At 40.2% G+C, this 27,600-nt stretch overlaps 1 protein-coding gene across 1 annotated transcript in view; it reads left to right on the forward strand.

The window, feature by feature from the left end:
* Positions 1–27,600, forward strand: part of DCC (DCC netrin 1 receptor) — a 644,354-nt gene that overhangs the window by 464,209 nt on the left and 152,545 nt on the right. The window contains 3 exon segments of the mRNA XM_039911321.1: positions 6,464–6,605; positions 8,740–8,850; positions 19,070–19,264. Coding sequence (XP_039767255.1) covers positions 6,464–6,605; positions 8,740–8,850; positions 19,070–19,264 — 448 coding nt within the window.

A 27,600-nucleotide genomic window follows, 5' to 3' on the forward strand; every position in this document is an offset into this window, starting at 1 on the left:
ACTCCCGGCTCCGCCACTTGTCAGCTGTGTGACCGTGGGCAAGTCACTTAACTTTTCTGGGCCTCAGTTCCCTCATCTGTAAAATGGGGATTAACTGTGAGCCTCACGTGGGACAACCTGATTACCCTGTATTACCGCCAGCGCTTAGAACAGTGCTCTGCACATAGTAAGCGCTTAACAAATACCAACATTATTATCCTCTCACCCCGTTGCCACTTCCGCACTATTCCTCCTCCCCCCTCCCTCTCCTTCCCCTCCTTCGAAGCCCATATCATTCGCCTCTACCACCCCCTCCAGATACTTGTTGCTGTCATCTACCGCCCTCCTGGTCCCACCTCCGACTTCTTCAACCACCTAGACCCCTTCCTCACCTTCCTTCTCTCCTCTCTGCCCACTCTGATCCTCGGAGACTTCAACATCCATATGGATGTACCCGATGACTCCTCTGCCGCTTCCCTGCTATCCCTCCTCAATTCTGCCGACCTCCTCCTCCACTATACCGCGCCCACTCACCGACTCGGTTACACCCTCGATCTCATCATCTCCTACCGCTGCACTATCTCCTCCCTCACCGACTCTGAAATCCCTCTCTCTGACCATAACCTTCTCACCGGCCTCATCTCTCACACTCCCTCCCCCTGCAAATTTTCGCTACTGTCCCACAGAGACCTCCGCTCTCTCGATCCCATCTGTCTTTCCAAAAGCATCTCTGTTCACCTTGCCGCCCTGTCCTCACTTCCCACGCTCGATGATCAGGTCTCCGCTCTCAACTCCACCCTCTCTACTCATCTCGACTCTCTCGCCCCCCTTTCCCTCCGCCGCTCTCGCTCCACTAACCCACAGCCCTGGATCACCTCCTCCGTCCGCCTCCTATGCTCGAGCTGCTGAGCGCTGCTGGCGAAAGTCCAAGCACCAAGCCGACCTCACACACTTCAAATTTATCCTTTCCTGCCTTAACTCTGCCCTCTCCTCCGCCAGGCAAAACTTCTTCTCCTCCCTCATCGACACCCATGCCCGTCACCCCCGCCGATTGTTCCGGACCTTTAACTCTCTTCTTAGGCCCCCTGTTCCTCCCCCTCCCCCATCTCTCACCCCCAATGATCTGGCCACCTAGTTCCTCACGAAAATCAACACAATCAGGTCTGAGCTCCCCAAAGTCACCCCTCCGCCTCTCCCCTCCCCCCCCACCAACCTTCTCCCCTACTTTCCCATCCTTCCCTGCAGTATTCTCAGAGGAGATCTCCTCCCCTCGCAATTCCTTGAATTCTATTTTAACCACTCAATCTCCAATGGCTCCTTCCCCTCTGCCTTCAAACATGCCCACGTCTCCCCCATCCTAAAAAAACCCGCTCTTGACCCCACTTCCCCTTCCAGTTATCGCCCTATCTCCCTACTACCCTTCCTTTCCAAAATAGAACGAGTCGTCTACAATCGCTGCTTAGAATTCCTTAACTCCCATTCTCTCCTGGACCCCCTCCGATCTGGCTTCCGTCCCCTCCGCTCTACCGAGACTGCTCTCTCTAAGGTCACCCATGACCTCCTTCTTGCCAAATCCAATGGCTCCTACTCCATTTTAATCCTCCTTGACCTCTCTGCTGCCTTTGACACTGTCGACCATCCCCTCCTCCTCCATACCTTATCTCACCTTGGCTTCACGGACTCCGTCCTCTCCTGGTTCTCCTCTTATCTCTCTGGCCGGTCATTCTCGGTCTCCTTCGCAGGCGCCTCCTCCCCCTCCCATCCTTTAACTGTTGGAGTTCCTCAAGGGTCACTACTTGGCCCTCTTCTGTACTCCATTTACACTCAATTCTCCATTTACACTCACCCCCTTGGTGAACTCATTCGCACTCACAGCTTTGACTACCATCTCTACGCAGATGACACACAGATCTACATTTCCGCCCCGTCCTCTCCCCCTCCCTTCAGGCTCGCATCTCCTCCTGCCTCCAGGATGTCTCTACCTGGATGTCGGCCCGCCACCTAAACTCAACATGAGCAAGACTGAGCTCCTCATCTTCCCTCCCAAGCCCGGTCCTCTCCCAGCCTTCCCTATCACCATGGATGGCACGACCATCCTTCCTGTCTCTCAGGCCCGCAATCTCGGTGTCATCTTTGACTCGTCTCTCTCGTTCACCCCACACATCCTATCCGTTACCAAGACCTGCTGGTTTCACCTTTACAATATCACCAAGATCCGCCCTTTCCTCTCCACCCAAATGGCTACCTTACAGCTACGGGCTCTTGTTATATCCCAGCTAGACTACTGTGTCAGCCTTCTCTCTGATCTCCCTTCCTCCTCTCTCGCCCCGCTCCAGTGTATTCTTCACTCCGCTGCCCGGCTTATCTTCCTGCAGAAACGATCTGGGCATGTCACTCCCCTTCTTAAACACCTCCAGTGGTTGCCTATCAACCTCCGCTCCAAACAGAAACTCCTCACTCTAGGCTTCAAGGCTCTACATCACCTTGCCCCTTCCTACCTCTCCTCCCTTCTCTCTTTCTACTGCCCACCCCGCACGCTCCGCTCCTCTGCCGCCCACCTCCTCACCGTCCCTCGGTCTCGCCTATCCCGCCGTCAAACCCTGGGTCACGTCCTCCCGCGGTCCTGGAATGCCCTCCCTCCTCACCTCCACCAAACTAATTCTCTTCCCCTCTTCAAAACCCTACTTAAAACTCACCTCCTCCAAGAGGCCTTCCCAGACTAAGCTCCCCTTCTCCCTCTACTCCCTCTACCGCCCCCCCTTCACCTTTCCGCAGCTTAACCCTCTTTTCCCCCCATTTCCCTCTGCTCCTCCCCCTCTCCCTTCCCATCCCCTCAGCAATGTACTCGTCTGCTCAACTGTATATATTTTCATTACCCTATTTATTTTGTTAATGAAATGTACATCGCCTTGATTCAATTTAGTTGCCATTGGTTTTACGAGATGTTCTTCCCCTTGACTCTATTTATTGCCATTGTTCTTGTCTGTCTGTCTCTCCCAATTAGACCGTAAGCCCGTCAAATGGCAGGGACTGTCTCTATCTGTTGCCGACTTGTTCATTCCAAGCGTTTAGTATAGTGCTCTGCACATAGTAAGCGCTCAATAAATACCATTGAATGAATGAATCAATGAACATTAACAAAAATCATTGCAGGATAGTTCATAGAGAGGAGTTTTAGCTGGACATGTACTGTTATCATAATGGTCCCAGTTTTGAATATCTATGTAAGAGGATAGGGGAACTGTAGGTAGCTCTTAACAGCAGCACACTTTTCATGTTGAACTCAGTTCTGAACATATTAACATCAGTTCTCTTGTGAGAATATAACCTAGCCTGCTCCCCTCCATGTCATTCACTCAGATCCAGTTTAGGTCACGAGAAGCAGGATGCTAAGTAATAATGTTGGTATTTGTAAAGTGCTTACCTTGTGCAGAGCACTGTTCTAAGTGCTGGGATAGATACAGGGTAATCAGGTTGTCCCACATGAGGCTCACAGTTAATCCCCATTTTACAGATGAGGTAACTCAGGCACAGAGAAGTTAAGTGACTTGCCCACAGTCCCAAAGCTGACAAGTGGCAGAGAGGGATTCGAACCCATGACCTCTGACTCCCAAGCCTGGGCTCTTTGCACTGAGCCAAGTGGAAAGAGCATGGACCTGGGAGTCAGAGGATCTCGGTTCTAAGCCCAGCTCTGCCCCTTGCCTGCTGTGTGACCTTGGTCAAGGCACTTAATCATATTTATTGAGCACTTAGTGTGTGCAGAGCACTAAACTAAAGTACAATATAACAGAACTGGTAGACACATTCCCTGCCCACAGGGAGTGTCTTTATCTGTTTCCTCATCTGTCAAATGAAAATTCAACACCTATGCTCCATCCTACTTAGGTAAGTTGAACAAGAATTGTGACTGACTTGATTATCACATATCTACTTCAGCACTTACTACATTGCTTGGCATATAGTAAGCACTTAATAAATACTACTCAGGGAGACTAATCCTGGGGGCTCTAGTAGTCTGTACCACAAGTCTTTCCTGTGTGGATCTCAAATAAGCAGGTAGAGGTAGCAGAGAAGCAGCGTTGCTCAGTGGAAAGAGCACGGTCTTGGGAGTCAGAGGTCATGGGTTCGATTTCCAGATCTGCCACTTGTGAGCTGTGTGACTGTGGGCAAGTCACTTCACTTCTCTGTGCCTCAGTTACCTCATCTGTAAAATGGGGATTAAGACTGGGAGCCTCATGTGGGACAACCTATTACCCTCTATCTACCCCAGCTCTTAGAACATAGTAAGTGCTTAACAAATACCAACATAATTGTTATTATTTCCTACCATTAGGGACCAGCAGAGTCCTGGGAGAGCATGATCATTGGCTCCGTCCTCACCTACACCTCCCAGCTCATGGTCCTTACCCTGAGTCCATAATGTGTTTTACCTTTGTTCCCTCCTCAAATCCAATAGATAATTACTCTCCCCACCATCTTCAAAGCCTTGCTGAAAGCCCATCTCCTTCAAGCAGCCTTCTCTGACTTAGCCCCCCTTTCCTCTTCTCCTACTCTCTTCCGTGTTGCCCTGACTTGCTTCCTTTGTTCACTCCCAGCCCCACAGCACTTATGTACATATCTGTAGTTAATTTACTCACATTAATGTCTGTCTCCCGCCTCTAGACTGTAAGCAGGGAATATGTCTGTTTACTGTTGTACTGTGCTCTCCCCAAGTGCTTAGTACAATGCTCTGCACACAGTAAGTGCTCAATAATATGATTGAATGAATGAATGAACTAGGAGGGAGAGAGCGGCTAGAGTGCTTCAAAACTGGTGGTCTGGACTTTCTGCTTGATACTGGGGGTTGTCCTACTCATTGTATGGTTCCACATTACAGAAGTCAGTATCCTGGTCCAATTCAGGACTGAGAAGGTAAGCTCGCTGTGGGCAGGAAATGTCTGCTTATTGTTATATTTTTCTCTCCCAAGCACTTAGTACAGTGTTCTGCACATAGTAACTGCTCTATAAATATAAATGAATAGTGAATATTGAGGATTTAGGCTTATCTGCCCATAGCTTTGGGTTCCAAGGACTGATTCAAGAACACTTTATAAAGGAGTTTGGGAAAAGAAGCCCAACTCAGTTGTGAGGGAGATATGCCAGGGACATGCAGGGTCTCAGAGATCATGCCGGAGTGGACATATTCTCTAGCAGCATAACGTAGTGGTTAGGACACGGGCCTGGGAGTCAGAAGGTTGTGGGTTCTAATTCTGGCTCCACCACTAGCTTGCTATGTGGTCTAGGGCAAGTCACTTAACTTCTCTGGGCCTCAGTTACCCCATCTGTAAAATGTCCCATGTGGGACAGGGACTGTGTCCAACCTGATTTGCTTGTATCCATCCCAGAACTTAGTATAGCACCTGGCACATAGTAAATGCTTAATAAATTTTTTTTATTTAATCAGAAATAGAAGTGGGTGTCTATAACTACAGAGGGTAAATGTATATGTGGCCGATGCACTCCTTGCAGTTGGTTGAAAACTTTTCCAAGTTCCATTTTTCCAAGTTCCAGGTTGTTCTGACTCTATTGGCATCATGCCTTTCCTGGAGCTAAAATTCATTGTGCAGTTAAGACGAGCCATGATACTATTTATAAAACAGTGATATCCTCAAATTAAGTTTCCAATGAGAGCCAATTAGTCCCGGCTGTATACTGATACACCCTGGTTGGAATAATTGGCTCTATGAAAACAGTGATAAACAAAAGAGCATTAAGCAAAGAATGCAAAGGCCATCAATGCATATCTGTGATCAAAAATTAACCCAAAACAACATAAATGTTTTAAGAACACTGCCATTAAGGTAAAAATATAAATGTGCTAGCAATTATAGTCTTATTTTGATTTTTAGTATGTTTACAAAAGATGTAAATATTTCATTTCCAAAGGATTTTCTTTTACATTGTTCTCTGGAAAATACCTGAGATTCTTCTTTCCTAATATAAAACAAAGAGCTCTGTTTTTAATATCTTTATTTATGTCATCCATAGCTCTCCACAGATTGATGGGAAGGGAAGGTGAGAAAAAGTGTGGTTTGAGCTATGGTAAAATTTGAACAGGCTGCAAAATCAGAGTATTACTTCAACATGAGTTAGGGTTATAAGAAATCCCGACATGAAAATTCAACAAGCACTATCACCAAAAAGCACAAAGAGAAGAAGATTTGTAACAGGGGATCCTTGTAAATAAATGACTCATAAATTGCTTTTCTGCTATTTTCTTGTCCATCATCACATTCTCCACACAATTTATCTCACCTTCTAAGGGACAGTTTTGTTTACTTTGTGCCGTTAAAACCTTGGTGTCCAGTTTATTTGAACTGGGTTGAGCACACAACACCCTGAGGCCTTTTCTCCCCAATCTTGCTGAATCCTGGAATTGTGCCCCCTCACATAAGACTGTCCTTTCTTTGTGCAACTTTCCGCATTAACATCTCTTGTTTTACAGAGCATCAAAGTAAGTTGGCTGCCTCCCCCACCAGGCACACAAAATGGATTTATTACTGGCTATAAAATCCGACACAGAAAGACTACCCGCAGGGGCGAAATGGAAACCTTGGAACCCAACAACCTCTGGTACTTGTTCACAGGTCAGTGTTCACACTATATAGTCTTGCAGGATTTTGATGAATTAAATGCTTTGGGAATAAAATACACTTTCACTTCAAGGGAACATTGATTTCTTTCCTGGCAGGTGACATTTATTGGCCCGAACAAGAATAACCTTTATATTTTTAACTTTGTTTTCTCCGTAATGCTCTTACGACATACTCAGTTACTGAATTATCATCATAATGAATTTCTCACATAACTCTGTTGATCAGTGATTAGATCCAGATTGACTTCTCAGAATCCCGAGTCAACAGAAGATCTTTTTTCCTGATACAGCGTAGCCTAATGAATGCATCCCATTTGCAAGTTACCCTTTCCCTATAAAATTGTTAAATATGAGTGAATCATAAATATAAAATATAATTTATTAAGGAAGTCTGCATAGTACATTTAACTCAAAAAAGTATTTCGTTAACACTGCTAATCGTCATAAAGGTTATTCTACTGAAAAGTGGCAAGGAAAGCTGATTCAGGTAGTACTATAAATTTATGCTGGAGCAGAATGATACCTTCTTTAATTTAGAATCAGGGCCTTCACCTGGGTAAGTGATACAGGGAGCCTCTGTGTTGCATATAACCTGAAGGTTGAATGCTTGCTTCACTCAAGATTATGTTCAAATGGGCCCTATTTCAGGAATGTATATATAATATATATACCCGCCCCTTCTGTAGCTCTTCAGGCAATAGTGCATAATGTTAGTGGAGAGAGTGCAGTGGATTCCTTGTAGTTGGCAAGCACTGAATAACCACCAAATGCTCCAGAAACATATTTCTATAGCGATTGTATCAGTGAAGCGAGAACCTGTTTGAGAGCAATCCAGAGTGAATTCATAGTTTTTCCATTTCATTGCCCAGTCACTGATGAATGTTATCAATTTCCTTTAAGAGAGGCCCCCACACAGTGTTTAAATGGGGAGGGTTTTACCAAAATCTGCTATTCAAAAGTCTCACCGCTATTCACAGTTTGGGCTTTGACTGTTAGAAACTGGCAACTGCATGGGTGTCTTAAATGGAGGATTGAAATGATCAGGTGTGGATACTTAAAGTCTCTTGATAAATCTTTATTTGTTAGGCAGGTGTTCTTTGCAGGATAATGAGACAGCTGCAGTAACAAAGTAATTCAGAGTTATAACAAGGGTTCTAAATAGCTGCTATTGGTTTTATTGTGGGAACCCATGTCAGCTAAATTTTAAAGTGCTGTTTTTAATTTTGAGTGCTCTTCCCGGTAGTTTGTTTGTGATTAAATTTAACAATTTTCTGGGGTTTCATAAGCAATATAGAATACATATAATGATAAACATGTATTGGGATTTTATGGCCTGAAAAATAGAAACAATCACAGAGCAATTTTCTAAACGGGGTTAGCGTTAAAGGAAGACAATATGGTTGGACAACTTCACCAACTTCAGTTTAAGATCTGAACAATTAGAGATTCAAAAGGGCTATTAGACTGAAGTTAAAGCTCATTTTTGTAGAGAATGGTTTTCTATCAGGAATTGGAGAGAAAGGGATGAAAATGGAAGAATTACTGGTAGAACGAGGAATCAAAGTCCAGCAAAAATTGAAAGAGGTTCCAGGCCAAGCTACCAAAGAGATTGCTTTTCTCTTCATGCTATATTATGGCAGTTGAGATAAGCCAGCCTGTTCTCCAGCTAACAGCATGAAGATTTGTGGATCGAGAGGCAGAAGGTTGAGTTTTTTCCATAGATGCCTTGCATTTTATGTTCCTCTTTCCTCAGTCCAAAAAAGCCTAGCTTATTGACCTTCACTAAACAGCCGAGACATAACTTTTTAGACTGGCCATTCTTGATTTATAGGTAGACTCCTTCTGGACTAAAGGGAAGAATGATCCTATATTTTTCATTATTTTTTCGTATTTCATATTCTCTGTGAGTCCTGAGGCTGTTGTTATAGGTGCATTTTGACAAACTGGAAAAAAAGACCTATGGGAAAAAGTATTATTGTGATGACTGTCCTTATATTTGTTGTGCCTTTGTGGTATAAAACAAACTATTATTGCTTTTGCTAATTTTGCTGCAACATTAGTAACTCAGATGCAGTTTTCTTGTATTCCCTCATTCACTGTTATTGACAAAATTGTGTTTCTAACAGGACTTGAAAAAGGAAGTCAGTATAGTTTCCAGGTGGCAGCCATGACGGTCAATGGCACGGGACCCTCATCAGACTGGTATACTGCTGAGACACCGGAGAATGATCTTGATGGTAATTACTTTCTCTTCCCAACTACTGTTCCTGGGTTAACCATTCTGGTTATCATCTGATTTCTGGATGGCTGAACAATGAGAGATAAGTTTTGTGTGACAAAATCCTCATCTAGAGTTTTAGAAACTCAGCTTTTGCTGATTACATCCAATACCCAGTCTCAGTATTCTGGATGAGTGGATATAAAAAGTAAAAGGAAATTGAGAAGGTAGCATCTCTATGTGCATGGTTTCGCTGTAGTGATCTAATTCCATTCTTGTCTTCTTAGGGTTTGGTATGTTTTGAATTATATTCAGCATATTTTAATTAAACCATACCTTTAATTCACCCCTAAAGCAGACTGTCCTTTAATAATGATGATAATAATTACGGTATTTGTTAAGCACTTACTATGTATCAAGCACCCTTCTAAGCATTGGGGTGGATACAAGTTAATCGGGTTGGACATAGTCCTTGACCTACATGGGGCTCATAGTCTTAATCCCCATTTTACAGATGAGGTAACTAAGGCACAGAGAAGTGACGTGATTTGCCTAAGCTCACACAGCAGACAAGTGGCAGAACCAGGATTAGAATCCAGGTCCTTCTGACTCCCAGGCCCATGTTCTATCCACTAAACCACCCAACTTCTTTTCTGAGCTGTCAAATGTCAAAATATGTTATTTTGACATGCTTATGATTTTGTCAGGAATCATTATGTTAGTGATTTCCCTTTACATTGTAGAGGAGTTTATTATGCAAATAAGAAAAAAATCAAATTCAAAAATTAATTCATCCCTTGATTTGATAGTGTCTTTGGAATATTAATCTACAGAAGTGAACTATTCCTATTAGTAGTAAAACCACATAGTAATTGATTAAGATAGGAAGGAATCAGTCTTCAAAATCCCAGGATTTTTAATAGTTCTAGAAATAAGGATAGAGATTAAAAATAGGGAGACTTTAAAAATGACTCTAGTATCTAAAAGAAAACATGAAAATGGGACTGAGATATCTGTCTACCTTCAACATAAACCAACTGTAGGTATAAAGAAGCAAATGACAATAGTGATAAAGTCTTGATTGAAATAGTTGTCATGTGATCCAGAATGGTTAAGAAATACAAATAAAACAAAACTAAAGTGGGAACTAATATGAAGTATACATGAAAAATAATGTAATCTCATTGTGGGTAGGCAACGTGTTCTTCCAACTCTGTTATATTTTGCCAAGTGTTCTACACACAGGAAGTGCTCAGTTAATATTGATGATAGTGATGAGTGTTGTGTGATGAATAAGGTGCTATCAAAAAAAAAAATAGAGGATAGAGGTGGTAGGTATTGCTAAGTGATGAAAACACTATGAAAATGGTCTTAATGTGTATTGCTTAAATAACCTTAGATTTTATTTCTGCTAAGAAGAGGAATGACTGCCCCTAGAGATGAGGCCAGAATCTCTGAAGAAAACAATGTGGTGGGTGGAGGCAAGAAATTGTATCTGGTCAAATCATTGGAGTGGAGGGGGGCCAGGGAGATTAATAATAATGTTGGTATTTGTTAAGCACTTACTATGTGCAGAGCACTGTTCTAAGCACTAGGGTAGACACAGGGGAATCAGGTTGTCCCACGTGGGGCTCACAGTCTTAATCCCCATTTTACAGATGAGGTCACTGAGGCACAGAGAAGTGAAGTGACTTGCCCACAGTCACACAGTTGACAAGTGGCAGAGCCGTGATTCGAACCCATGCCCTCTGTCTCTAAAGCCCGTGCTGTTTCCGCTGAGCCACGCTGAGAGGTGCGAAAGAGATCTCTAAGCAGCTGCCTTTTTTATGATCGATCAAGGTATCAATCAGTGCTCACTGTGCTGAGAGAACTTCACTAAATGCTAGGAGAATACATTGTAACAGAATTAGTGTAGTCATTCCCTCCCCACAATGAGTTTCCATCTACAGGGAGATACAGCTATTAATATAAATACATGTATTATGAATATGTACATCAGTGCTGGGGACTAAGGGAGAGGTGAAAAAAGCATGCCAAACCAAGTGCAGAACAGAACAGAACAGAAGAAGAAATAAGGGCTTAGTCAGGGAAGACCTCTTGGAGGAAATGTGCTTTCAATAAGGCTTTGAAGGTGGAGAGAGTAATCATTTGTCAGATATGAAGAGGGAGGGTGTTCCAGGCTAGGGGCAGGATGTGGGTGAGAGGTCAGTGGCAAGATAAATGAGATAATAATAATAATAATGGTGATGGAATCTGTTAAGCACTTACTATGTGTCAACCACTGTTCTAAGCACTGGGGTAGATACAAGCTAATCAGCTTGGACAGAGACCCTGTCTGTCTCACGGTCATAATCCCTATTTTACAAATGAGGTAATTGAGACACAGAGAAGTGAAGTGATTTGTTCAAGGTCACATAGCAAACAAGAGGCAAAGATAGGAGTAGAATCCAGGTCCTTCTGACTCCCAGGCCTGTGTTCTATCCAGATTTGCTTGTAACCCCAGCGCTTAGCACAGAGCCTGGCAACATAGTAAGTGCTTAACAATTACCAAAAGTATGATTATTATTATCGATGGAGAGAGCATTCCAAGTCATGCCTCAAAATTGCAGGGAGGTGACAAGCTACAGCATTGAAAAAGTTTCAGCATACACCAGGTGGAGGTGGCCAGGTCCAACACCTAGAGCTGACTCAAAGATCCTGGAGTTGAAACTTACTGAGGGGAGGCATTTCCAAGATGTGAAATCATTCACATTCATTTGAACATTAAACAGGAGCGAGCAAAAATGAACAAAGTTGCAGTACTAAACAAACTTTTCTAGTGAGGACTAAGAGAAGGTCTAAACATATTAGATGAAGTAAATCAAAGGACATAGTTAAAAGTAGAGAGAAAGTGTGTGGATTAATATATGCTTGCTAGCTTTATTTTGCAGGTAGCCAGATCTGTCTTCTGTGAGGGAATGGACACAAGGATGAACTCCAGAAAATAATTTCCCTGCACCAGAATAACAGGAATAATGTAACGTATGCTAACTTTAGTCAGATTTATGTAAAATTATGTATAAAAATTGGTATTTTGCTGAAGAACATCAGAGTGCTAGAGGATAGGCCTCAAGTTATTGAGTTTTTATGGACCCCCTGAATCCCAAACAACAAGTAGCACAAGTTACACACATTTGATGCCTGTTCTTTGGGATTTCACCCTCTAAACAACTGCTTGACTAAAATATCTCACCTCCTTTAATCAGAGTGAACTAGTGATAGTTGATAAATCAGTGATATTTATTTGAGGTTTTACTTTATGCAGAGCACTGTACTAAGCACATGGGAGAATATAATCCAGTGGATTTGGTAGAAAAGTTTCTATCCACAAGGGGCTCATGCTGTACAGGAAATCAATTGGTGGTATTCACTGAGTACTTACTGTGTGAAGAACACCGTACTAAGCAGCGTGGCTCAGTGGAAAAGAGCCCGGGCCTGGGAGTCAGGGGTCATAGGTTCAAATCCCGGCTCTGCCATTTGTCAGCTGTGTGACTTTGGGCAAGTCAGTTAACTTCTCAGTGCTTCAGATACCTCATCTGTAAAATGGGGATTAACTGTGAGCCTCATGTGGGACAACCTGATTACCCTGTATCTACCCAACGCTTAGAACAGTGCTCTGCACATAGTAAGCGCTTAACAAATGCCAACATTATTATTATTATTATTATTATTATTATTATTAAGCACTTGGCAGAGCACAATCCAGTCTGCAAAGCTTCTTCTGGGTAGAATCTAATCAGTGTTCGAAGAAATCTGTAATGCTCTGACCCAGTTTGGCCTCCGTATTAAATAGGGAGAGAATCAGTTCTCTTAAAAATCATTCAACTCTCCAAAATGTTACCTCCCATGACCTTCCTTATCCTTCTCAGACCCTAACCTGTTACATGGATTTCTAGTATACTTAATGTATACAGTGAAGATAATAGAAATACTATTACTATCAAGTTAAAAAAAAAAAAAGCCAGATCCTGACAAGCGATTTAAACAGACATGTCCTTTGCTCTTCCATTCAATTATCCTGGTTCCTCTTTGTCTGCTTTTTCTTAAAACTAGAAGTTTAACTTGTCTAAAGAGAATCTGTCCTGGTCCTGCCAATCAGAGTAAAAGTTTTGCGATCGTTTTTGGTCACCTTACTTTTATAAAACTATAATGGTTCTATACCCACCACATCCACCAGCAGATAGGAATTTGAACTGCTTTTAAGATGTGCAGTGCTCTTATCCAAACCAACTCACCCTTTCAACTAAGCCCAGTTCCTTGTTTAATTTTGTTTTTTCTCACAACTCGAAAGAAAGACATTTTCATATATTTTATAAGCAGCCTCATTAAATCAAACAACTTCTGTAAGGTTTCTTAAATGCCCATTCTAAGATATTTTAAAAATGACATTTCCTAATCAACGTTATTACTAAATGGAACTATAACTATTTTGTCATTCAAATGAAACTTTAAACACTCCTCTCTCCAGTGGCCGTTGATGTATCCAATTTCCTTAGGCAAAGATATCCGCAGGGAAGCTGCAGCAGAATGACAGTGTGTACATTTAGTTGCATATTTTTCTGAGGTGCTCTGTGAATTCCAAGGGAGAAATCTACTCATTACTGTGGTTACCCCGATCCCTGCAAGTGTCAGCTGAATAGAAGATGTGCTACTGTACAGATTGTTAACTGCAATCCCCTTCTCCTCCTCTGACTTGTGCACTCCACTGCTTGGCCTAAGCAGCATGAAGATAAACAGTATCTTGGAGAATTACACTAACTCCCCATGGGTAGGCCTTTTAATTAGTATGTTTTGTTAGTGATTATAAATCCAAGCATCAGCGCTTATTCAGGGTTCCCTGGAAAGTGTGTATGCTATTACTGACAGCTGGGAAGTTTTAAAATATTTATTTTGAGCCTCAAAAATATAGCTCTTTAAAAAAAATAATGAATCAAGCTGCTTAGTTTTTCCCCAAAGGGCCTGATTTAAATAGCTTGTATAAGGATGCAAGAGAATCTGTGATTAAGTTTGTAAAGGTATCTTTCAAGAGCAGGCACCCAGGATGCACCACTGCTGCCTTTTCAGTGAACAGATGGAAACTATTACCCACAATCAACAGTAATGGTGCCTCACTCCTGCCCTGCGTGAGCGTGTAAGAGCAATGACAAGTTAAATGTTTCCGTGGCATGGCTTCTTCTCAGAATGCAGCACTAACATTGGGAAATTATAGAATTATGAACTGCATCCTCAGTATATAAATAGAAAGAAAAATGAGGCATTAAACTGTTCACTTAACTGGCAAGATATGTTCCTCAATGTTAATTCATTTAGTCGGAGGAATTTGAGAATTCTAATGTATGAATAGGAGCACATAAGAGTAGAGTCTCTGGAAACTTATGGATTCCAGGAAGACATAGTGACTAGGAAAGATTGCATTTTGCTAGATATCATGTCATATAAATTATTTAACACTACAAATATATGAACAGAAAACAAAGCAGAAGACAGAGAAAATGTTGGAAAACTCAGAAAGATGCTTCCAGTTTGATTATAACCTCAAAGGCTACAGAATACAGGTACAATCTAGAAAATATTCAGCAAAATTAGAAAGAAGCAGATATTTTTCAAGCATACTCAACCCATTGGCAAAAATTAATGGACTGAAAATCCTTTGTTTCCAAGTCCAAGCTTCTTGAGGCTAAAGGACAAGCATGTTGTATCGAAGTAATCCTGACAGCTTTTTCAAGGCCGAATAGGTTATTAGAAGAGTTCCTTCTGAAGATAAGGCTACGTACAAGGTCAACAGAAAGGGAAAATAACAATCAAAAGGAAAGAAGAACGGAGAGTAGATCAAGAGCTTGACAGTTGAAAGAGGCACTTATTCTTGGATAAGGTCAATGGCAAAGATGTAAAGTATTTTTTCTTTCAAGAAAGCTAAATAAACTGGAACTCATCTGTTGACAAACTCTTCATTCAATTGGATTTGCGTGCCTGTCGTGTGCAAAGCACTGCACTAAGCACTTGGGACAATACAATGTAACAATAAACAGACACATTCCCTGCCCTCAATAATCTTATAGTCCATCTATGTATTGGGAATAAGTGTGTAAAGGTAGGTATTTGGGGCAGCTCTATGGCTGATATAACCTGGAAAGACTATCAGTCAGAGAATGCCTGTTGGAGTAGATGGAATAAGGTGTAGATGAGTGGATTTGGAGGGAGAACATTTAAAGTAATTCAGTGATGGCGTTTAATGAGAAATTGTTGTTGCATGCAGAGCCTTGTACTATCCATTTTAAGAAAGTATAATCGCAATCAGTGGGATATAGCAAAGGTCCATGGGTAGGCCACAACAAAGAGACTGACCAGACTAGCATGTGGCAGTGAGAAGAGGGACTGCTGTCCTTGAGCAGAGATATTAAGAAGGTTGAGGTATCAAGAGGTGGTTTTGATTCTAATCCCGGCTCTGCCACTAGTCAGCTGTGTAACCTTGGGCAAGTCACTTAACTTCTCTGTGCCTCAGTTACCTCATCTATCAAATGGGGATTAAAACTGTGAGCCCCACGTGGGACAACCTGATTCCCTTGTATCCCCCAGCGCTTAGAACAGTGCTTTGCACATAGTAAGCGCTTAACAAATACCACAAATTATTTATTTTTATATTTGTAAAGCACTTACTATGTGCCAAGCACTGTTCTAAGAGCTTGGGTAGATACAGGCTATTCAGGTTGCACATAGTCCCTGTCCAACATGGGGCTCACAGTCTTAATCCCCATTTTAAAGATGAGGTAACTGAGGCCTAAATAGGTGAATTGATTTACCCAAGGTCACCCAGCAGACAAATGGCAGAGCTGATTAGAAGCCATGTCCTCTGATTCCCAGGTCTGGGATCTTTCTATTAGGCCATACTAGAGTGTCAGTCACACGTGAGTCTTTTCAGTACACATCTACAGTGCCAAGAAGATCTCATTTTCAGTAATGCTAGCTTCAAAATAAGGCCAATTGTACATAGTTGAATGTATACATATATATACACACATCAAATAAAATTTGCTCTCTCTGAGGACACACTTTGGCTTGTGGTGCTAAAGAATTGACCTGCTACAGAATTAGCTGCTAAAGAAGCGGTACTGCCTGTTACAGGCATTCCAGCTAGCTCATTCCTTGTAGAACCTGCAGAAAGCCACTGAAGTGCTAGTTCCTCAATTTCCAATATGGAAAGTCAGCATGGAGTTATTCAACCTCAAAACAGTTGTAACTAAAGACTAATACAAATGATGGCAAAATAGCACAAAAAATAGAAATTCCTTCTATTTTTATAGTAGCTCTCTTCCAAAAAAAAGCTTTAAAAAGTTTCAGATCTACTGAATAATAATTAACCAGCCTATTATCAGAAGTCTTGCTTCAGCAAATTGCTTAAAAAACATTTCTTTAAAAGGAAATAATGTTTTAGGTTCCACAGAAGATATGGACAAAGAGGTAGATAGAAATAGGAAAGCACTTAAGAAATGGTGTCCTGAAGTTGCCCAGGTATATAATTTGGATTAAATTGAGGTAAATAAACCAGAGAAACACTAGTTGAATACCAACAGAAATTATTAAAGACAATTGGACTAGAATAGAAACCAAGGACACAATAGAGAACTAGGGTTCATTCAGAGAGAAATAAATGAACATATGAGGAACAGTAATTTATCTCAAATTTAGGGAAGTTTTTAATGTATTGTCACAGAAGAGACTAATTGATAAAATAGTCATAAGGTTGGGATTGAGTTCACCTAATGAGGTTGTTAAAGAGTAGCAAAGTGGAGTTCAAATATGCATAGAAGTTTATAGGACTGCAGAAACTGTTCAAAATAGCTTTGTTTAGCAACGTTGCTAGTAAGGCTAAAGAGGCGGTGTAATGTTTCAGGTGTTACAAATAACCAAAAAATGTTATATTAATATAGTTAGGAATACATTGGATATCCAAAGACTATGAGTAGTTCCAGTTATACAAATATGTAAGTTATTTACTCTGGTTCAAACTTAGAAGGGTACATCCCATAAAAAAACAATACAGTAAAGAAGGGATGCATAGAAAAGTGTCAAGTTAAGAACATCAGCAATTTTGATAATGTGTTCTGATGTATCCAAAGAAATTGCAAATGAGTGTCCTTAAATATAACCTTAGAGTATAAAAGTCATAAATGATAATTATGTAATAAATGATAATTGTGATACTTGTGAAACTCATTTAGGATTTGTCTCAGAAACAACATGGTTCATTTCATTTGTTTCATTTCTCTGACTCCATTTTCTTTTGGAAGACTCTTGTCATAGAAGGTTAATTGTCCCAAATGATTTCTTAAATCTTAAGGGGATTTCAGTTTAACTAGGGAAATCAATTTTCTCTGTTTTATTTTCCTAGAAAGATTGTCTCTTTTTACTAAAGGGATTCACAGTTATATCATGTGATTAGAATGGGCCAGATCTGTTTATGTCTGTCTTTCACCCAGCATATTTTCAAAGCGAGCATTGCTTATAAGGAAAACACTAATGTTGTCACTGGGAAGTCCATTTAAAAACAGATCTCTTTGTAAGGGAAAGATGATTTCAAGTGAGAAATTAGTAAATGCCCTGTTACCTCATTTTTTTTATTCCAATGATATTTAGGTTTGAATATATAAAAAGTTCTTAATGCTATGTTTGAGAATTACATGTATCATCCAGATCCCCTGACAACCGGCCAAGAGGAAATGGGCCTAAATCAAAACCAGGAGGAGAGACTTCTTTGGGGAATAAGGGATAGTTCCTGGATTCCTGAATAAGACTGTACTTTCTTTGACTTGCGTTCTAGAAGCGCACATTTGCCAGTGCACTGGTGTTTAGATAACCTTTGATTTGTCCAAATCAAAAAGGGAAACTCCTCTCTTGTACAGATTTATATTTCAAGGTGAACTGCAAGCATCATATTTTCAGGGGGACTGAGAGAAGGTGTTTTGTGTTTGGAAAATACTTTTTTTATTTTTAGACAGGTTTATTTTTGTGATCAATGATGGTAGCATAGTGTCATTCAGATTAACATTCTTTCACATGGTTTAAAGAAAACTTTCAAACCCAAGCTTTTTAACACACTTTAGACTGTTTTCTGATTCCACTGCATTATAAGCAATTCTTCCAAAGACTTAAAATGTGTTTAGCAGAATTCACTACAAAGCCATTAAATCCCAAGGACACAAGTGTTCCTTCTGTGACAGCAGGATTGAAAAGTATGAATTCTTCTCTTTCATCTCTTTTATTACTTTTTTCCAAGGTTTATAGTGGGAATCCTTCAGAATCAGTTTATGTCTGCTGTTGGAGTTTATATCCATATTTTCAGTTGTACTGTTTTTTCAGTGATGACTTGGCATACTACATCCTAGACTTCTTCAGGGGAGAAAGAATAGCTTGTCTTCTTTCTGCTCTCTAAGAGGTAGGCCACTGAGCTGCTTTTCTGAAAAAGGTGATGATATGGTAACAGTAAAAACTCAAATTAAAGACATCCCCATTTATGAAATAAGCTAGAGCTAGAAAGTCACTCATAGAACATGGATTAGGTTATGAAATATCACAATGTTATGCAGTGCTCTAAGGATGAATATTTTGTGATCTGACCCTGTTTCATTAAACACAATAAGTTTCAAGTCCATCCAGAGCAGTGAAACAGGACACTACAAGTTTGCTTAATTTCAGCAAAGGATATAGTTTTCAGAGACGTTTAACTTTGTCTCACACATAGGACTAAACAGTGCAAACCAACTATATTACTACAGATGGCTTTCCCTGAACAGTACCTCAAATGTCATTCTTTCTTTTTTTTCACCGTTATGGTTTAAAAGTAAGTGACTATGGAAAAGCAGCATTTCATTTCCCAATCCACCTTCTTAGCTAAAGTCAAGTTTCACACTTACTAATGATGCTGGAATAAAATAGGAAAAGCTATATACTGAAACACGTGTGTTCTAATATCACAAGTAATTCAGTGTTCTGAAGTGTGTTGCATCAGCTAAGTCAATTTATGGAAAAGTAAATCCCATAGTAAGAATATAGAAAAAGAAGAATGCATATACTGAAATATATGACAAACACATAAGGATTGAGGGCATGCAACTGAATGAAGACATACAACAAAACTGTATCCCTTCTAAGTGGTAAGTCAAATGGCTAAAATGCTAACATTTGTTCTCTTTGAATCCTAGAATCTCAAGTTCCGGATCAGCCAAGCTCTCTTCATGTCAGGCCACTGACAACCAGCATTGTTATGAGCTGGACACCTCCACTGAATCCAAACATTGTGGTTCGAGGTTACATCATTGGTTACGGTGTGGGCAGTCCTTACGCTGAGACGGTGCGGGTGGACAGCAAACAACGCTATTATTCCATCGAGAACTTAGGTATGTGGTGCTTGTGTGTGGCCTGCTTTGAACAACTCTGAAAGCAATAATCTGTTTATAATAGAGTAAGGTTTGTGTCTGTAAAGTGACAAGTCATTTTACTTATGCTGTCTTTGAAGCTAGGTCTACCCCATTGGAATTGAAGGCCAAGAATGGCAAATTTCATGCCTCTTCACCTCAGTTCACACTGTCACTGTCAGTGCCCTGTTCCACAGGCCAAATACATCTCCCGGCTGCCTCGTCTAAAGCCCTTCACTTTGTTTCATGAGGAGCCAGGAGCCAGTGAATACACTGATGAAGCTGCTCTGTTTTGTAGCCTTCGTCTGCAAAATTCATCCATGGGTTACATGGTCTCAGTCAATGGATTAGCACCAGATTCCCTCAGGAGAGCAATAGCCCTATTTTGACCTTTTTCCCAGTTCCCAAAGTGGATCGTTCTAGTAACTGATCTTCCCTATACACTCCCCCAGTGGAGAGAAGTAAGTAGGATCCCAACTGTGCCAATCAAGACAGACTTTTCAGAGTTGTCATTTAATTAGAGTTTGTGGAGATTGTGATTTAACTTTGTTCAGTTATAATTCCATAGATGATAACTTTGAGTAACAATTATATTTTAAATAGGAGTAGTGTTGGAAGCCTATATAGAAAACCCAAATCCCCCAACCCTTCCTCTTTTGAATAAGTTATCTGAATGTTTCCTCTGTTCTCTTGGTATTTGTAAGAAAACTTTATCATATGTAAAGGTGTTTATCATCTCCAGATCAATTTTATAGAGTTGCCTGAGATTTCATTGAAACAATATAAATTAGGAGAGTTACAAGTCATGTTTCATCAAGGGAATAATAAAAACAAAAACCGAATGAATCACAGATTGGGGACATGTTACATCTGCCTAGTAATAATAGTAGTTGTTAAGCATTTACTAAATACAGAGTACTGATCCATGCACAAGATAATAAGATAGACACTGTCTTTGAGTGACACACCCTGGAAATGTGAGACTGCAGAGATAGAGAGGTCAGAGCCAGAGCCAGAGCCAGATTTGGGGTTCATCTGCTTCGAGATGATAGTTGAAATTCTGGGTGTGAGTGAGTTCTCCCAGGGAGTAGATGCACTGTTTCCACCAAATGACATTAATGGAGTTCCAAAATGATTACTCCTAGGCCAGCGAGAAAGTGAAAAAGTACTGTTCTGAGGGACTTGACCATTCTATTTTAGAAAATTTGAATGGTGAAAAGGGCAGAAGCAAGTCTGTCGCCAGCAGCAGAGGGCATGGTTATTGAGAAGCCTGGTATCCAAATCAACACAGTCCATGTGAGGCAATGCCATGAGTTGACATCTCCCAAGTGTATCACCGTAGGCCAAAACCTTGTTAGCCTGCATGTTGATCTGCCACCACCCAGTGGAAATTTGTCCATCTTTGAGTGCTTGGTTTAAAAATGAAAATTTTCTCATCTAATCCCAGTGTTTGAATTTAATGGAAATCATGAAACCCATATTTTATGACTGTCAAAATTGTCAGGAGACTTTCATTTATCCATTATTCAGTACATACTGTCTCTGACTGTACATCTTGATGTCATGCGTGCTTTGGAGAAAGATTGTTTTGGCAATAACAGAATGGCTTTCTAGTCCAGAGAGACAGATTCAAACTCAGAATGAAGCCATTAGCTCCATTACCTGTATTGTTTCACCGTGGGGTTTGCTAATGCACTTGTATGTCACAAAGAAGCTGACCAGGATTTGAAAGTCAGTCATCTCTTTGCCCTAAGAATTTGAAAATTTGGGTGATAGCATTTACTCTTCTCCAAAGATGACATATTGGGATGTACCATTCAAACCCCAAGAAAAGAACTCCAAATCCCTGGCACCCAAGCAATTTATTGGGTATTATTAAGAAGGCACCTTTGTTTCAGAACACTTATATTCTTTTTGACCAAGGACATGGTTAAAAAACTGTAAGAAAGAATAGACTTCTCCATCCATAAAGTCCCCAAGATATGTCCAGGGGAAGTGGATTGAGGGCTCTCTTATGAAAAAAGAAATGAAAGCTCAAATAGCCTGTTTAAACGGTCCCGTGCTTTTCCAACAGGGTGCCTTATAGTGACAAGGGACCTGAGCATCAACTCAAGGCACCCCGTGATAACTCCGCCTTAAAAAGTGTCAAACCTGGCTGCATCCAGGTCTAATGCATTTCTAATCAAAATTAAATCAACATCTTCTGAATTTAACCACTTCTTATATGGCATTTAAGTGCTTACTCTATGTTAAGCACTGTTCTAAGTGCTTGGAGGGAGGTAGATAGAAGTTAATCAGGTCACACGCAGTCCCTGTCCTACATGAATCCCCACTTTACAGTTGAGGAAAAAAGCAAAGAGAAGTTGTGACTTGACTTGGGTCACATAAGCGGGCAAGTGGTGAAGCTGAAATTGGAACCCAAGTTATCTGACTCCCAGGCCCGTGCTGCTTCCTTTAGGCCACCACATAGGACAGAAGATCAGCAAGGGACTAGATCTTCAAACTTAAATGATTCTACAAACACTTCTATGTAAAAGTTACTTGCCTTGAACATTTTGTGTAAAATTCCAAACTAATCATGCAAAATGATAAAGAATTTATTGTCAAATGACTCTAGGGAAGCATTAGATTAGAAGAATTAAGATAGTTATATATGAAAGTCCACACCTAACCACTCCTGATCCAAGGGAGATTAAACAAACTGGTTGGGGATTCCTGCAAGGATTTACTTTTTTCCTACTCTAATCAGTCTACTTAAAATGATCACATATCTTAATGAGAATGAATGGAGATCTTTCAACACCTCTGATGTGGATTAACAATGATGTGTAAGGAAGTAATGTTCTTTGAACTGTGCATTGCCTAAGGAGAGGATAAATATGCAATTGAATTTTTTAGGATTTTAATGAATAGCAATCCCTTCCGTTGAAGTGTTTTAACTAAGGGAATAAAGTGCCAAACATTACCACTCATATTTAAATCATTTCTTGGTTTCATTTCCTGCCAATGCTCATGGAAATATGGATCATAGCTGTGAGACCAACCTTCAATACCGTCTCTGTTCCTGACTAGCCCTGGGACCCTAAACAACTTACTTATTCTTCCTGGGCTTTGTTTTCTCTACTTGATTAGGATTCCTGCACCTGCTTTCCACAGGACATTTGTGAGTTTAGGTATGGTAACAGATATGACTGATCTGTAATCCGTACGGAAAAAAAAATCACAGATATTATCCTTATTAATGATTATCTGCCACCTGTCAGCTGTATGACTGTGGGCAAGTCACTTAAATTATCTGTGCCTCAGTAACCTCATCTGTAAAATGGGGATTAACTGTGAACCTCATGTGGGACAACCTGATTACCCTGTATCTACCCCAGCACTTAGAACAGTGCTCTGCACATAGTAAGCGCTTAACAAATACCAACAGTGTTATTATAATATACCCTTTCCCAAAGAGAGCCCAACACCATTTTATTGACTCCAGCAGTTTAAAACTCTAATTCGTGAAAACCAAATATTTACCAGCCAATGCTAAAAATATCAAGCACCCAAAATCTCAAACAGTTATGAGAACATGAGGTTTAACGCCATTAAACTTGAACTCACTCTATTACAGAAGAGTCAAGTCTCATCCACCTAAATTGTTGTGCCTTCCTCCTTGAGATTTTTTTTTAACCTGGGGAACCTCAATGGAAATTGAGATTGATCTTTTTGAAGTTCTGTGAGAATAGTAGCCTTTTATAAAAGGCCTTGCCTATTGAACCTGCTGGATTTTTTGAGTTGCCTTCAAGGCCAGCCTTAGGGGTAAGATATTAATAAAATATATTGTGCGATTTGTAGGCACAGCAGGGTACCTACTCTAAGAGCAGGAGTGAGCATCTTCACATCCATCCTCATGCTGCAGGTTTATTTATGAAAAGTTAATTTTTAATTGCGAAAACAAAAATGGAATTAACAGACTGGAAAAGACATTCTAATCAGCAGAACTAATGTCAAAATACCAGGTCTAAATAATCCTCATTTTATCTTGGAATATTTTTCTTCCATTCTTTTTCCTGTTGGCTCAGTTCTCCTCTAACACAGGGGTTTGGTTCTTTTTAAAGAAAACTCATGTTAGAGCATGTCCAATGCTGGGAAAGTGCAAACAAACTGTTTTTTCTGACATTGCAGCATGCTATATCCAAACAGGCTCATGTTCCCAATATTCTTCTATGACAAAGTTCTTATCCAAAGTGGTATTTGTCAAGCGCTTATTATGTGCCGAACACTGTTCTAAGTGCTGGGATGGATAGAGGTTATCAGGTTGTCCCACGTAGGGCTCACTTTCTTAATCCCCATTTTACAGATGAGGTAACTGAGACACAGAAAAGTTAAGTGACTTGCCCAAAGTCACACAGCAGACAACTGGCAGAGTCAGAATTAGAACCCATGACCTCTGACTCCCAAGCCTGGGCTCTTGCCACTAAGCCATGCTGCTTCTCTAATGAAAATAAGTCAGGGCAGAATTATACTCACTTGCTTTTTAGGGGATTTCACTCTTTTAAAATAAATAAATCCACCATTTTGTGATGTGAGGGACAGACATCAACCTCTCCACTTTATGTGTAAGCAAAGTAAGACCCAAAGAAATAAGCGAATGAGCAATAGCTATCCACAAATACAGCTTTTATTTCTGTTGTCTTATTTTTTTGCTATTTAAAATCCCCTCTCCATTTATTAGGAATGGATTACAGCTCGTAGGTATGTTTTTTAAAAAAAATCAACAGCTCCTTTATGTATAGTGAAGGAAGAATTTAAGTGGATTGTGCATTTATAATTTGAGGGAAAAGAGAAATTTAAAAAAAATTTCATCTATGAATACATAAAATATGTCTCTCAAAATACAAGGAAATACTACACATATAGAGAAGATATTTCAGGGAGAAAAGAGTGTCTTTCTCAGAAAAAAATTTCTGCTTTGCAATCATAGGAATAATTTTAATATAGTTTGGTACATTGAAATTTTCATTATTTCATTAACACTAAAGTTGTTAATAAAATTCTAACTTGGAGTCTCTAAGAATTAGGTCTCTTCCCTTGTGAAGATCTTGTGAACCTTTATAACTCCCACAGTGAATTGCAAATTCAGGGCAATCAGTTTAAGTTGAAATGCTAAATAAAGCCTGTCCCAAAAAAATATTTCTCCATGCATGGACTATATCTTTAAATTTGCAACAGCAACAAGGTTGCTGAAATCAGAAAAATCAATGAACTCTAGGGGAATTGAATGCAAGTGACATAAAGACATATGAATAAAAAATGACTATGCATCAGAGTTTATTGCTTTGAGTTGAGTGCATTAAAGGTGTTAGATGACACAGTTGGGCAAGGTTTTTTGTATACATGTACCTTTTGAAATGGAATATCAGTACTTGCTTTGCAGGGAATTTCTGTGGCCTTCTTTGATAACAAAATGCTTTTAATCACAACTAGCATTCTAATATTACAAATTCCAGGTTAAAGAACGGGTTACTGAGAATTCTCACACTCCATATATTTGCATAGTGAATGAGGAACTTTTGAAAGGGTTAACTTTAAAAATCACTTTAATCATTTTTGAAGCTCCGGTACATACAATGCCCTCAGGGTAACATGTTGGTTCTGATAGTGTATTTTTCATTTGACATTTTGGCAGACAGGGCACTGGGATGGAGTTTTAGTAAAGACAGCTGTAAATGTAATTACTTTGCTACAACTTGCTCATTTTCAGTTCTGTTCAACTTACTCTCATTTCTTATATTTAATATTCTTTGTTTCTTACAGTGAATTTCATTTGCCAGTTTCTTACTAGCTTCCATGAGTGGGTTTGGGCAAGTCACTATACTTCTCTGTGCCTCGCTTACCTCATCTATAAAAGAGGGATTAAGATTGTGAGTCCTAAGGGGAACAAGGACTGTGTCCAACCTGATTTGATTGTTTCTACCCCAGCACTTAATATGGTGCCTTGTGCATAGCAAGTGCTTAACAAATAAACAAATACCACAATTATTATTATTAATAAAATGAGGATTATGACTGCTCTATGTGGGACATGGACTATGTACAACATGATTTGCTCTTATCTACCCCATGGCTTAAACAGTACCTGGCATATAGTAAGTGTTTAGCACAAAACATTTAAAAATATGTGCATACTTCACTCCCTGACTAATGGTTACCTTTAAATAAACTGGTGGCATGAATCAATCAGTGATAATCATTGACCACTCACAATGTGTGGAACACCATACTAATGACTTGGAAGAGTACAGTAGAACAAATAGATATATTTATATCATATAATATATAATATATAACATATATTATATAGATATAAGCTCCTGCCTTCAAGGACCTTACAATGTGGTGATGAAAACAAATATTAAAATGTATTACAAGTAATACGAAGATCATGTACATAAATTCTGTGGGGATGGGACTGGGATGAGTGCCTTAGTGTTTAGGGGCTATGGACTGAAATGCATGGGTGATGCAGTAAGGAAAAAAAATAGGTTGGGGAGATGAAAAATTAGTCAGGAAAGACTTCCTTGAGAAGATGCAATTTTAGAAAGGCTTTGAAGATGGGAGAGTAGTTGTCTCTTGGATCTGTGGTGAGGGAGTTGGAGGTAGGAAGGGAGAGTGAGAGCAAGGGAGGATTGACAAGGGAGGAGAATAGAGTAAGGCACAGTGAATAGGCTGGTTTTAGGGGAGGGAGATATGCTGGCTGGGCTGAAATAGGACTGGTGAGGAGAAATAGTTGAGGGGGAAAACTGACTGAGTGCCTTAAAGCCAATAGTGAGGAGTTTTTGCAAGTTTCTGCTTCTTATGGAGATGGATAGACAATCATTGGAGGTTTGGGAAGGTTTTTAAGGTTTTGATCTATTTAAGCTCGTGGGGAGAGGAACAAACCGATAGGAGAGCTATAGTTGGTCCCGAATTTTTCTATTTGGAATTTTAGAATTCCAAATTTTTCCTAATTTTTGGAAAAATTTAGAATTTTTCTTGATTCTATTTATTGCTATTGTTCTTGTCTGTCTGTCTCCCCCGATTAGACTGTAAGCCCGTCAAAGGGCAGAGACTGTCTCTATGTTACCAATTTGTACTGTACTTAGTACAGTGCTCTGCACATAGTAAGCACTCAAATACTATTGAATGAATTTCAGCTTCATGTGGAGATGGATGTATGACCAATGGAGGTTTGGGGAGGTTTGTGAGGTTTTGATGTATTTAAACTGGTGGGGAGAGGAACAAAATGAAAGGAAAGCAGTAACTGGTCTCCCTGATGGCTGTATGGAGACTCTTTGAGGATGGTAGGCATTAGCCAGAAGTCCTCTTCCCTAGTGTTTGAAGCAGTCTAGACTTTTATTCATGAATGCTAGTTTCTCCCAGTAAGATTCTAATGAAGTAGTTTCTTATGTTATATTGGGTGGTATTTGTTTCAATCCCTGCATACCACCCAGCAAATCAGGGGAAGCAGCATGCTCAGATGACCACAGTCATTTAGTTTTCAGATGGTTTCTTAGCTCTTGTGCCCCACTGACAATCTCTTGTGTCTTTTTATTGGTAGTGGGAGAGAAGAGTGGTTCAGGCTTTGCAGTTGATTAATAATAATGATGATAATAATGGTATTTGTTAAGTGCTTACTATGTTCCAAGCACTGTTCTAAGTGCTGGGTTAGTTACAAGGTCAGCAGGTTGTCCCACGTGGCTCACAGTCTTAATCCCCATTTTACAAATGAGGTAACTGAGACACAGAGAACTAAATGACTTGACCAAAGTCACACAGCTGACAAGTGGCAGAGCTGGAATTAGAGCCCACGACCTCTGTCTCCCAAACCCGCGATCTTTCCCTAAACCACACTGCTTCTCTACACATTAGGTCAGCAGGGAAGAGCAATTTCTGCTTCTTTGTCCTCTCTTCTTGCCTCCTGCTGGAATACCACCCCCCACCCCTGGGAAAAAAATCTGATGGTTGAATAAGAATAGCCTGAGCCAAAAGGGACTTTTCTGATACTTTACAAATTGCCTCTTGATGAACTTCTCTCTCACTTTCCCCAGGCAAAGATAGAGTTAATTTGACATTGTTTTCTGCAGTTCTTGCTAGTTCTTGTCAAATATTTGAGAAACCCGATTGCAATTCATTTTCCCAAACTATAGCTAATTTGGCTTCTCTCTCCTCCATTTTATATTAACTAAATGAACAGGAAAGGGAAGTGGACTTCCACTGAAGCAGTGTCAAAATTAACCCTTGTAAATAGCCTTGCTTTTTTCCTTTATTATAAAGCCGTGTAGTACTTT

This window comes from Ornithorhynchus anatinus, chromosome 3 (genome assembly GCF_004115215.2).
Source record: "Ornithorhynchus anatinus isolate Pmale09 chromosome 3, mOrnAna1.pri.v4, whole genome shotgun sequence".
In the NCBI taxonomy this organism is placed as follows: domain Eukaryota; kingdom Metazoa; phylum Chordata; class Mammalia; order Monotremata; family Ornithorhynchidae; genus Ornithorhynchus; species Ornithorhynchus anatinus.